Consider the following 13,498-nt stretch of genomic DNA (forward strand, 5'->3'; position numbering starts at 1 on the left):
CAAAGCACAGTGATCGTTCACCACCAGGAAACATGACCCTACAACACAAAGGGTGGATTACAGCATCGCCTACCTATCAAATTATAACACAAAAAAAGGATGGGTAAGCTCTGGCACATTTGGAAATACTCGCAGTGTTCCAACTGTGCAGCTTTTTTTCTGTGATATTGTCCTGGTTTCTTCAGATTATGTATTTGTATTGCATTAGATAACTGATTGAATGAAAAATGACTCTGTTGAGTCCTTGGTCATTTTTTTTTTTTAAACGGATGCTACATCGTCAGGATTGCTATTGTGCTAGCACCAAATTGGAGCTGTGGGGGCTCAACCAGACTCTTGAAGTTTTCTGTGTGCGGAAATTTGGTGGAAGCGAGACCAGGGTCTCAATCTTGACTGTTACAATTATATTTTGGTAGGTGAAGTAAACTAATTTTATTAGTGATGATTAGGAAACGTTCCCTATAGAAGGTTAAAAACTAAAGGACTGGGAAAGCTAGGTAGTGATTATGACTCCTACCTCAACATCCTGTTATGTCTACATTTTAGTCTGAGGGCTTTTGTCTTGACCATTAACCATAAAACCCTATCTATAGTACTATGTAGACCACATATCCTAAGTGTGTGACAGTATACTTAAAGTCCATCTTAGCTTCTCTTTTCTGTAAACACTAGTATCCTAACCAGGTAGTCATTAAGCGATTCATCATACTGAAGGGTAAATCAAAAACCTACCCCACATAATTCTTTTCAAGTGCCTGGTTATCAAGTACCGAAGAACACTTGTGGCAAACCATTGCCACACATGCCAATAGACCCCATTCAGGTGGGAAGCTCCCAATCTTTGAAGCAAAAAAATGCCTTTATTTTGACTGATTCTTGCCTGAAATTGCCTCTGCTTCAATAGAAGACAATAGAGGAAATATATTCCCCCACTTATTTTTGTTAAATCTCCCACTTTCCTCTTCTAAAATGTTGGCATGTGTGCATTTCTTATCTTCTGGGTTACCCCAGTGCTCTGCCCTCTTGGCATTTGTTCCCCCAATATGCCCTGTAGGTCCGCTCAGCATTCTCCATCATCTTCGCTCATTCTGTAAACAAGATGGTACCAGTGAAGTGCGGGAGTTGTGCAATGGGCAGATGTGGTCATCTATGTTTTATGTACTCTGGAACAAATATGTAGCGTGTTTCTATTGAGTGGCGTGTTTCGAATATTGAGCAAGCTGTGTGTCTGGCTGTTGGAAAAAAACACTCAAGTTACAAATGCTGAATCAACCAGATGGGTGGCTTATTCACCACAGAGCATGTGTGAGGGAGAAGTTTCATAAGGAGCCATGCAAAGTGTTATTGGTATTTAAAATGCATGGAGAGTTCATATGATGTTCAGCAGGATTTTAAACCATTGTCATTGTGCATGCAGTGCAGAGTATTGATCCTCAAAGATGTGTGCATCCTGTTAAAGTGGAACAGGGATTCTGTGAGATCGCCCAGGGGGTTAATGAATGTTCCTTGTGTGGAATATGACATACAATACTATGTTAAGAGACTAATTGGGAGCCCTGATTGTAATCAAATAGATATGAAGCTCTAAGAGAAGCTCCATTAATATTAACCTTCCGGAAAGGGCTGTTATCAGCTGGACAATTCATCAGAATGCTTCCTTTGCAGGCCATAATACCATTATATGTCAACTCAGGAAGGATTGTTTAGCAACCAGCTCACTGACTCTCTGTTGTGTGCTCCCCAGTTTTTGGTCTGTCTCAGCCCCCTTATTCTTTCAGGGATTTTCAGGTGCCTTCACAGGCCCCAACTCACAGCAAGCATGTGAGAATTCAACACACCGTGTCATCTTTTAATTGCTTCTCTGTATATCTCTGCTCCTTCACTGCCATGGTGTGCTAATTCCTACTCTTGCTTCCCTGCAAGGGGAATGTAAACCCTAATGCAGCTAGCAGTTTAAAAATAAACAAAGCAAGAGACTGATTTTTTTTCTTATTCTGTGGAATTAAAGCTTACTTCTCCCATTCAATTTTGTTAATGGTTACGTCTGTGCTTCTGTGTCGCATCGACCCACTTCAGCGAATTCAACTATATCCAAACAAAATGTAATACTTTGATTAATTAGAAAATATGTTTTTCTGTGCATGGTTAATTAAATAGTAAATGCACTCACAATTGGATAGTATGTTATGATTAATCAATGTTTTTAAGATCAACATGCTTCAAATGCAAATGCATTTTAATGATAATGTGCTGTTTAAAGATTGCTCACATATTTGCTAGACTAGGCCTGTCATTTGACTCTGAGGGCCAGAGTCTGGTTCTGAGACCTAAGCATGCATTCTAGCTGACACAGGACTGAGTTCAATTTCCTGGCTTGTTGACATTAGTGTTCTCATTATACCGTGTTTGTACTTCTAGCATTGAACAGACCATTTCCTCTGATTCAGCAATGTGGCAACTCCAGGCCCCTCTTGTGTAAACATCTGCTTGTATGAGACACCCAGACCTTTGGACTGACATCCCATTTGCATGTCAAGTGCTTGCCGTGTAGGGTGTTCATAGTTGTAGGACTATGTGTGGATGGGAGTATAAGGTTGCTGAGACCAGAAGGATCCATTTTGGATTTTCCCTGGTTTTTCATACAAAAAGAACAATTGATGGACGGAATGCTGAACAATGTCAAACATTCCCCCAGTACAGAGATCTGGGGCAGAATCCATCATGTTTTTGCTCTCCATGCTATTCCAGTTTAAAATAGCCATATGCAAATCAGTCTTAACCCTGCTCCCCATGGGAACAGTCCTGCCCAAACTGCCAGGCTAGGTCCTCCCTTGTTTCCGGTCCAGAGAGACCTCGTCTGGCAGTTCAGGCTCGACTGTTCCAATGAGGAGCAGGGTCAAGACTAATTTGGATATGGCTGGGGTTGAACTGTGGTGGCATAGAGAGCAAAAGAACAATGGATTCAACTCAGATCTTTTGACGGGGGGTGAGAGGTTGAAAGGTTTCAGCCTCCCCAGAGAGTGGATATTTATTAAATGTATTCCTGAGCTGAAGGGTTTAAACCTAGACACTGAAGTGTGGTAGGATAGAGACAGAGCTGCCTTTAGAAATTCTATGCCAAAGAAAAAATTAATGAACAATGCAAACATTCACCCCAAGTCACAAGGATCTGGGTTAATTCCATCATTTGTTTGCTCATTACACCACCCCAGTTTGGACCCAGCCATATGCAAATCAGTCTTAACCCTGTTCCTTGTGGGAACAGTCCAGCCCGAACTACCAAGCCAGGCAAGCTATGGCAAAAATTTTAATAGGGAATTACTGTTTAGTCCTTTCTGAGCACTGCTATTTGGGTTAATGATGGGGGTTGGGCGAGTCAGCAGATTTTGTTGTTAGCAGTAGGAAAGCTTCTATGCAGGTCATACGTCTCCTTGAGTGCTACTTCAGGAATCCTGATGATGTAGGTGATAAAGTCTGATGATGTAGGTTTGGCTAGAGGTGTATATGATGTTAAGAATTGGGGGAGAGACCATTCAAGTCTTTGAAAAACAGGATCACTAGATTCTACATCACTTGATTTTATTTGAAAGCTAATTTGGTGATGATATTAAGACAGAGGGCAGCGGAGTAAATATTAGTGGAGCAGTTAGTGCAGCTGCACCTGGACCCAGAGATGGGAGAGGACCCTGCGTACCAGGCATGGACTGCAGTTATTTTTTTAGGTTGTCTGCTCAGTATTTTCTAAACACAGACACTGCCTGGGACTAGTTGTCTATTTTCTCTTTGTGGAGAGGAGGTAGGGCAAGAGGATTTAGAGGAAAGGGGAGAAATGGAGCAGAGTAAGGAAGGAGATTAATAAAAAGGAGAGGGTGAAAAATAGAAAGGAGAGAAGATGGGGAGTACTGATGCGAGAGAAAGAGAGAGGAAATTAGGACAGGCTAAATGTTAAAGGGCCGAGGAAGAGAAAGGGGCCAGAGATATGGCGGGAAGGACATAATCAGAGAGAAAGAAGAGGGGATAAAAGAGACAAAAGGGATAGAAAGGAGAGAGTAAAAGGGATGAACGAGATGTTAGGCTAGAGGGATGGAGATAGAGAGGAGAGGAGAAACAGGTACTATGAGGAACATGAAGAGTCTGCAGCTGGGTGGAAGCTGTTGCTGGTGCAGCAGGAGCAGTGTCACTCGGGCCTAGCAAAGTGAGTGGTCCACTGCCTTCAAGTATGTCTGTATTTTGATATAGATCTGGTGTTGGCATGGGGCTTGTTTTCTTAGTTGCGTTTTGACCCATGGCACCTATGCTACATTAATGAGTGCGGAGATGGCAGAGGGCTCTGCTGGCAAAGTGTAATAGTATAATATATATATATATATATATATATATATATATATATATATATATATATATATATATAAAGTTCCACAAGTGTCCACACTTCAGGACACACTCACCATCGGCAACTCCATTTCATAAGGCAGCAGCGCATACAACAATCCATCGGTAAAATCACTAGCCTTACGCGTTTCAGACATCTCATTTGTCCTTGATCACAGGCAGCGAGCGGCAGTAAAATGGAAGGCACAAAAACGGCTGCTTAAATACCATCAATAACTTTATTGGCCCCAGGTGCAGCCACATTGTCCACAGATGTCTTATGGGAGCAGTAGTCTTTGTTATTAAGCCTCAATTCGTGTTAGAATTCGTACTGCCACTCGAAATAATCAACACAATTCAGCCATAAATGGGCTCCCAATGGAGTGTGTAATGCGTTGCCAAGTAAATAATTGCCCTGCCAATGGTCCGATCGGCTCGAATTTCACAGAGCCTCCAGGCCGCTTCTTATGCGTGGTGCAGTCCCCACGGCTGGACTGCCGTGTTTTATACAAAGTTCCACAAGTGTCCACACTTCAGGACGCACTCACCATCGGCTCCCATAAGACTACTGCTCCCATAAGACATCTGTGGACAATGTGGCTGCACCTGGGGCCAATAAAGTTATTGATGGTATTTAAGCAGCCGTTTTTGTGCCTTCCATTTTACTGCCGCTCGCTGCCTGTGATCAAGGACAAATGAGATGTCTGAAACGCGTAAGGCTAGTGATTTTACCGATGGATTGTTGTATGCGCTGCTGCCTTATGAAATGGAGTTGCCGATGGTGAGTGCGTCCTGAAGTGTGGACACTTGTGGAACTTTGTATAAAACACGGCAGTCCAGCCGTGGGGACTGCACCACGCATAAGAAGCGGCCTGGAGGCTCTGTAAAATTCGAGCCGATCGGACCATTGGCAGGGCAATTATTTACTTGGCAACGCATTACACACTCCATTGGGAGCCCATTTATGGCTGAATTGTGTTGATTATTTCGAGTGGCAGTACGAATTCTAACACGAATTGAGGCTTAATAACAAAGACTACTGCTCCCATAAGACATCTGTGGACAATGTGGCTGCACCTGGGGCCAATAAAGTTATTGATGGTATTTAAGCAGCCGTTTTTGTGCCTTCCATTTTACTGCCGCTCGCTGCCTGTGATCAAGGACAAATGAGATGTCTGAAACGCGTAAGGCTAGTGATTTTACCGATGGATTGTTGTATGCGCTGCTGCCTTATGAAATGGAGTTGCCGATGGTGAGTGCGTCCTGAAGAGTGGACACTTGTGGAACTTTATATATATATATATATATATATATATATATATATATTATATATATAATATATATATATATATATTACCTACTGGCGGTCGCCAGTAGGTAGTTATAGTTAGGACCATGTTTCCATAGGAAATCCGCAACATTCTATTTTGAATAACTTTTGCGCCGGTCGACGAATCCTTGCGAATTTTTCAAAATAGGTGGGGCGCTACGCTCCGCTCCTACCCTGAAAGTCTCGGGGGATTCGTCAAGCGGGGGCTGAGATAAAAGGGGGGTCCCAAAACGCGTTTTTCCCATGCATTTTTCCATAGGACCTTTAGACACAGCTACAGCCCGAACGGCTGAACAGAATTACTTGAAATTTGGCAGAGAGGTAGTCCTCAGGTCAAGGAAGTGCCTTTTGTAGGTTTGGTGTAAATCTGTTCAGTAGATTCTGAGAAAATAGCCTTTAAATCAATATATATATCTGAGCCAGCTTACGGTGCGCTTACGGTGCGCTTACCGTACGCGTACGGTGGCGTGTGCGAGCGCGATTCTGATTGGCCCTTAGATCTTAGTAAACATTCGAATCGGTCGAAACCAGGAAGCGGCGGCCGCCATTTTCTCTCTCGCACTCTGAGGGGGGAGCTGATAAACAAATGCCAAAAACATATAAAGGGGCTGTTTAGACAGCGCCCATGCACATAACCATGTTAGTTGAGTCTTTAAAGATCCCCCAAGGCAAAAAACGGTAATTTTTTATTTTTCGAAAATTTCGCAGATTACGCTTACCGTACGCTTACCGTACGCGTACGGTAAATAATTATTAAAAAAAAAAAACCCCACTCTCTCCACCCCATGTGCAAATGGTGGCCGAAGGTCACCATTTGTGCATGGCATGTAAGAGCACAGCATTTCCCCCAAAAATTTCAACAGATTACCTATCACAAGGAAGCGCATAATATGTCCTCCATGTGCGCACGGTGCGTGAAGCGCATCGTGCGTACATGGCCCATCTAGCGTAACGTGGGCACGCGGTGCGCGTAGCGCACCGCGTGCCCACCGTGCGTGCACGGCACTAACTGCGTAAAGTGGGCGCGCGAAGCGCACCGCGTGCTTACTGTGCGCGCACGGTGCGCGAAGCGCACCGTGCGCGCACGGAACGAACTGCGTTAAGTGGGCGCGCACGCCACGAATGGCGTAAAGTAACTTAGCATTTAAAAAACCGTACAAATTCACTGAAAAAACCATAGGTTTCACACATGTTATAGTTAGCGGAAATTTTACTGATAAAAAACCAATGAAATTCCCCCGTTATAGTTAGTGCAGGAAACTATAACTCACGCGACCGCAATCTTCTGCTGATGACATATGTGTCTTTATGAAAAAAAAATATTTGTAATATATGTATAGCTAAAAATTTATGGAAGAAGACATGGGCAAATAAGTGTCTAAATACAGTATTAGCATCAGCAGAGGATTGCGGTCGCGTGAGTTATAGTTTCCTGCACTAACTATAACGGGGGAATTTCATTGGTTTTTTATCAGTAAAATTTCCGCTAACTATAACATGTGTGAAACCTATGGTTTTTTCAGTGAATATATATATATATATATATATATATATATATTTTTTTTTGAAAACAGTTCGCACGCATCCAATCTGCACAAGTATGTTTATGTTGCTTTTACAAAATGTTATAATCAGTGAAAGTACAAAATGTTTTGAATAAGAACTTGTGACGAGTTGACCATTACAAAATGGATGCCAAATTTGAAAGCCCTTTTTGTTGAGTTGGGACAGGTAGTCCTACTTTTATGTTTATGTTTTGTTTACACACTATATGTAGCACTTTTCACAAACTACTGACTACCCGTGACCAAGGTGCAGTGGCACCGAAACGCGTCGGGCGTTTGTTTGCTATTTCTAAATAAATAAGCACGCTAAGGAACTGGGCTCAAGAACGCTTTTTTCATTGTGGAAAGGCTCGTGGAGAATATATATATATATATATATATATATATATATATATAGAGAGAGAGAGAGAGAAAGGGAAGACACACACATTGTAATGACGGCGTGGAAAAGGCATGTGTGGTAATGGCATGTTTGGTTCCATCATACAACCCAGAAGAATTAAAGCATAGAGAGTAGGGAGTAGGTCTCCTGTGGTTTAAGCGTAATGTCAGGCAGAAGAGGGCGAGTGATGCTAGTGCAAGGTGTTAGATGATTTGAGGGCAGAAGGGATCAAAAGGTGCACAAGAGGACTTTGCTTATAGGGATGAGTTGAGATTAGTACAACAGTGAACCATTTTATTGTATTATTGAGTGAAGGTGGGAAGAAGCTTTAGAGAGAAGCAGCACAGCAGATAACATTGCTGCACACTCGATTTTATTCTGTCATTCTTATAGAGCGCAATGCTACCCGGGGGCCTCCCAGTGCTATAACAGGTCATCCTAATGCCAGCTAGCCAACAATAAAAAAAAATGTAGAGCCAGGTTTTCACGGCCTTACGAAAGGACAGGCTATTGGACAGCTGCTGTAGTTCCAAAGAGAGAGAATTATAAAGCTTGGAGGCCTGATAGGTAAAAAACTGGCCTTCCCGCAAGATCTTCTGGGGACCTGCAGCAGATGGTTGGAGGGGGATCTTAATGACCTTTCCTGAATATATGGGCTGGCTAGCGATCTTAAAAGAGTGGGACCTCTCTTATGATAGAAACTATGCAAGATGCTCAGAGCTTGAAATTGAACAAGGTGCTTCATTGGAAATCAGTGAAGATTATTTAATGCTTTCTTAGCATATTGGTGCCTGGGAAGATTCATAAGAAGCCAAGCAACATCAATCTGGATAGTAGTCTGGACAATGAGTCTTCTGGCTAAGAAAGTTAACACATTTAGAACCTTTCTTAGAATTCTAAGAACACCAAAGCAGCTAGCTGCCAATTTGTTAGGTTGGTGCTCCATAGTAAGCCTGGAATCCAGTAATCCAGTCACACACCAAAACTCTTTATCTCCTCTTTAGGACTGGTAAGACTTTGCAGACAGTCAGGCAAGGGAGTTGGAACATTCTTACCTAGGTTATTGCCCAGTACCATAATCTCGGTCTTGTCCTCATTGAGCTTCAATTTACAATTAGCTATCTATCTGGCCACTTCCTGATGACAAGGGGACAGACTGAGGTGGTTGGAGCTGGAATCAGGAGAGATGGAAATCACCAGCTGGGTGTCATCTGCATAAGAAACCAGAGACAACCCAAAAGAACAGACAATTTCAACCAAAGGGAGCACATACAAGTTAAAAAGAGTAGGGCTCATGGAGGAGCCTTTTGGCACCCCATAGCTCAATGGGAGGCTCTCAGAGTAACACGAATTGTCAAGAGTTCTACTCTTAAAAAGGAAAGAGCCATTTCAAGGCTCGGCCTCCAATACCCATTTTCAAAATCCTATGGATAAGAGTGAGATGGTGAACCATGTCGAAGGCAGCGTTCAGATCTAATAAGATAATGGCTGCCAAGCTGTTTCTGTGCCATATTGAGGTCGAAAACCCATTTTAGTGGGGTGGAGGATATCACTGGACTCAAGGAAGGTAGAAATATGGGGCATATCTACAAGGCGGCGATAGTAAATTATCGCCGCTTTTACGGACGTTTTCGGCCGAAATGCAGCGATTATTTTATCGCCTAATTAGCAAGGTCACGCTAACACGTGAAACCTTGCTTTAGCGCCCAGATTCTTAACGCCCAGCTTTGCATCTCTAATGAGATGCAAAGTGGGCGTTCCTGACCTAACATGACAGGAGAAATATCGCTAAGCGACATTTCTCATATCATCAAGCCCCACGCTATGAAGCATAGCGGCAGGAAAAGTAGCGATAACCCCTGTTATCGCTACTTTCCTTACGCCTGCTTCAGGACTGTCTTAGCCATGATATCCTATGGAAGGTGGATATCATGGCTAAGTTTGTGAGGCCCTATCATCAAGCTAACACCACATTTCATGAGATTATCGCTGGGTTTCCAGCGATAATCTCACGTTAGGCAGTTAGCGCTAGGATTTTTATCGCTAATGAGATAAGCGTTGCTAATAGCAAGCTATCTCAGCGATAAAAATCCACGTTAGCCAGCGATAATTATCCTAGCGCTAGTGTGCTTAGTGATAATTATCGCCGGTTGTTGCTGATATGCCCCTATGTTTAACATGCTTTTCCAAGAGCTTTGCTGGACGACGTGAGAGAGAGATTGGCCTATAATTGTTGAGACAGAGAGGGTCAAGTCCTGTTTATTCTTACAAGCGGTTTAACCACCACATGTTTCCATTGTAAAGGACCTCCCACTTGAAAAAGAGAGATTCAGTAAATAAACCACGTTGGGGGCAATGCTATCAAAACCCTGGCGTAAGATGTGAAGGGGACAGGGTCAAGAGGGGAGCCAGATTTTACCATCAGTAAAAGATCAGTAAGTGAGCTTGTCATTGGAGTAGGAAAGACCATAAGAGCTACCTTCAGCTGAGCAGTAGGAAGCTCATTTTCTGAAGGCTGCTCAATTAAAGGCATCTGCAGGGAAGGAAGAGTAAATTTCCAGGATCTCTCTCCGGAAAAATAGCACCAAATTATTGCAATGCTCAGCTGAGGCTTAAAGGGCGGAATCAACAGAATTAGGCTCTGTGATATCCTTCAAGACCCGAAAAATCTCTTGCGGAGAATTGGCAGAATGCTCGATTCTTATAGAGAAGTAAGCAGCTTGAGAAGTTATTTCGACATGGTAATGCTTAATAGCGTTACTGTATTTTAGTTTGCTTGCCTCATCTTAGGCATTTCTCCAACATCTTTCTAATCATTTTCGTTCCTTTTTCAAAGCCAAGAGGTTCATATTGAACCAAGGGGATTTATTTCCCATCAGGAGGACTTATACCTCTTGGCAGGAAGGACCTGGTCCAAGGATGTAATGATCCATTCATTAAAACAATGAGTGGACGAAATGACACTATAGAGAAAGGTCAGGTTTAGTAGTCTGTAAGACCGCTTACCAATCATCAACATTTAGCTTAGACCAACAACGTTCCCAACAAGTAGTTGAAGGCATAGCTGAAAGACTGGGGAACTGTTAGAATAAACTGGATCATAAATAGTCGGACCAGTTTAAGGGAATGGGAGGAAGAACCCACCCAGAGGGAGGAACAAATTGCCTCCTGCCAAAAGCTAATGAAAACGAAAATATATTGCTATAACTTAATAGATTCAACTCAAAGCTGGCATGGATCTAGAATTCAAAGAAATAACCATTTGATCATATTGTTAGTCCTTGTATGGTTTATTGGATCATAGAAATATCATATCAAAAATATAATGTATAATAAATAGTTAATAAAATGATAAGAGTGCCAAAGACGTGTCAAAAATCTTCTTTTTTTCTTTTTTACTTTCTTTTTTTTATAATCTTTTTATAACCCCTTAATATTCTTTCTTTCACCCCACAACATTCATGATAAATCACTCACACCCCAATCAGCAAACGACCTCATCACACATCTATATTCAATCAGCTTTAAGGTAAAAGTTTATAAATGCATCAATATAAACAACAGGAATAAGGACAAAAATGACATATATGGCTGTAGTAAATTAATTAAAAGGAAATAATTTCCATGGGTCCATAAAGTCAAACTCAGGGCCTTGTATATACTTTGTCTCGAGTCAGTTAACTTTGATGAGAAACGCACTGTTTTTTTGCATTCATATGTGTGTTAATGAGGCGTCTTCTTCATACCTGATTCCTTAGAAACATAACAAATATTCCTGTTGCACCCAGACCTAGTGCCTATTTGAGTCTGCACCCGGAGGAGGTCACGGTTACAGAACACTAAATGTAGAGTATGGCCTTTTCAATGGGTGGGTCCTTTGACTAATTGCTTTAATTACAAAGATGCTAAGTCAGATAATACATTCATAGAGGCCGCATATAAGACACTTCAGTATGTAAATTAAGATTCCCAAGTATAGTAAAAATGTGCCCTATTCACAGCAAAATCAGCAACCATATCAGGCATAGTGTGCTAAAATTTCGTGGAAGTAGGAGTAACGGTTAGTGTAAAGAGAAGACTTTCAGAACTTGCAACCTCAAGGGGAGAAAATGTGCCTTTTAAGGTATCGCTGTGCATAATAGCTAGAACCCCCCCACCTTTATCTGACCGATCTAACCTAGGAATGCTTTAGCCAGGAAATAGAGCTTGAACAACATCAGGAGCAGAGCTATCATGTTGTCAAGTCTCTGTAAGAAAAAGTACATCAGGAGAGGAATTAATAGGTAGAGAGAAGATATCTAATTATTTTGTAAACAAGTTGCGACAGTTAACCAATAACATACACCATTCTTTGACATGTGGATGACTTAATTCAGATGAAGGACGAAAGCCACAGAACTCACAAATTAGTGAAGATTTATTAGGGTTAATAGAATGGAGACAAGAAATGGCTAAGGGGACTTGAAGAGCTAGCAGTTGATTGCCAGTATAGCAAACCTTGTTAGGAAAGGAAGAGGCATAGTCCCTGGCCCCTGTCCACAGGCACTGATGGGCTTGCCTTTGGTACACCTTTAGGGCACTGACCACTGCACACACCCATGCCCATGCCTTTCATATTAAAGAAGGCCAGCGGGAGTGTATTGGGACCAAAGATGGTGGTCAAAAAAGTCCCAATTCGATCGGGTACAAATAAAAACATCAAACTCTAAAAATATAGGTCGCCTTTGAGGTTTTGCACATGCATACTTTGGCACATTTGCACAAATAAATATATCATGCATTTGTGGTGCACAAGAAACGTACATATCTTCTAGAACTAACTACATTTATCTTTCAGGAGGCTAAATGAAGCACGCATAAGGAATCTAATCTGATAGAGTTGGTTTTCCAATCTATTTTTAAATTCTTGCAAGAAAAAAAGGAGAATTAAAAGCAGAACAATTTCTCAACAAAGGTAGTACTTAACAAAAAGTAGCATTAAAGACCTTACTTGAGCTTGCAGTAATACACCTTATAAGTACTTTTTCTTCCCTGCCATATTAGAAATTGAATTAAATATAAAGCACAGCATACATTACCTGTCATACCTGAATACAGTTCCATGTCTGTTGGCGAACTGAACAACTTACCTCGTTTACAGATTATAAGAGGCCCAATAAGTCCAGAAGAGATTTCTCTTGGGGCATCAATGTGTGAATGGTAAACTCTTGTCACACAGTCTTGGTCTCCTCTACCTGGACCATGCCCCTCCACCACATCCCATGTGTATGTGTGGACATTTCCTGGAGCCACCATGTCGTCTTCCTTCATTGACTGTGTTGTGTTGTCAGGGTATAATGCACCTAAAAACAATAAGAGGAAGAGGTATACTGTATTACTATTACAATGCATTATGATGAAGACTATGGGACTTATTTAAAGTTTGGTGGATGGGATACTACATCAAAACATGACCTATATCTTGGCCGCCGCATTAAAAGTGATTTAGGCTATACATCTGTTGAGTTTGTTGCAGAATATCTCGACTGCCAAACACTAAATATGGCCCAATGGTTGATTGGAATTACAACAATATCAAGGTGTATATGAGATGTCTCTAGAATACGTGTCTTATATTTAACAGAAATGGGCAAAAAAACTAATACAATGTATTAATACCTCAATCCAGCATAACTAAACTGTTGACAGAAATGAATTTTTCCAGATATTTGAAAAGGATTGTTTAGCCTAGGTGTGAGGATTGTGGTGTATTATAAGTGTGGTTGTGTGAACTCACCTTGTAATACACAGACTAAACCATCTCAGGTCAAGTCAGGTTCATTGGTAAAATCTCCAGCACAACCTCGGGTA

General features: G+C 41.7%; 1 protein-coding gene across 1 annotated transcript in view; it reads right to left on the bottom strand.

Annotated features, from left to right (window-relative positions):
* The window catches only part of LOC146785798 (ceruloplasmin-like), a 252,009-nt gene that overhangs the window by 156,181 nt on the left and 82,330 nt on the right, over positions 1-13,498 (bottom strand). Inside the window, exon 3 of the mRNA XM_085635073.1 lies at positions 12,778-12,990. Within this exon, the coding sequence (XP_085491199.1) occupies positions 12,778-12,990 (213 nt within the window). The remainder of the gene's footprint in view (positions 1-12,777; positions 12,991-13,498) is intronic.

The sequence above is a fragment of the Triturus cristatus genome, chromosome 11, assembly GCF_964204655.1.
Source record: "Triturus cristatus chromosome 11, aTriCri1.1, whole genome shotgun sequence".
Classification (NCBI taxonomy): domain Eukaryota; kingdom Metazoa; phylum Chordata; class Amphibia; order Caudata; family Salamandridae; genus Triturus; species Triturus cristatus.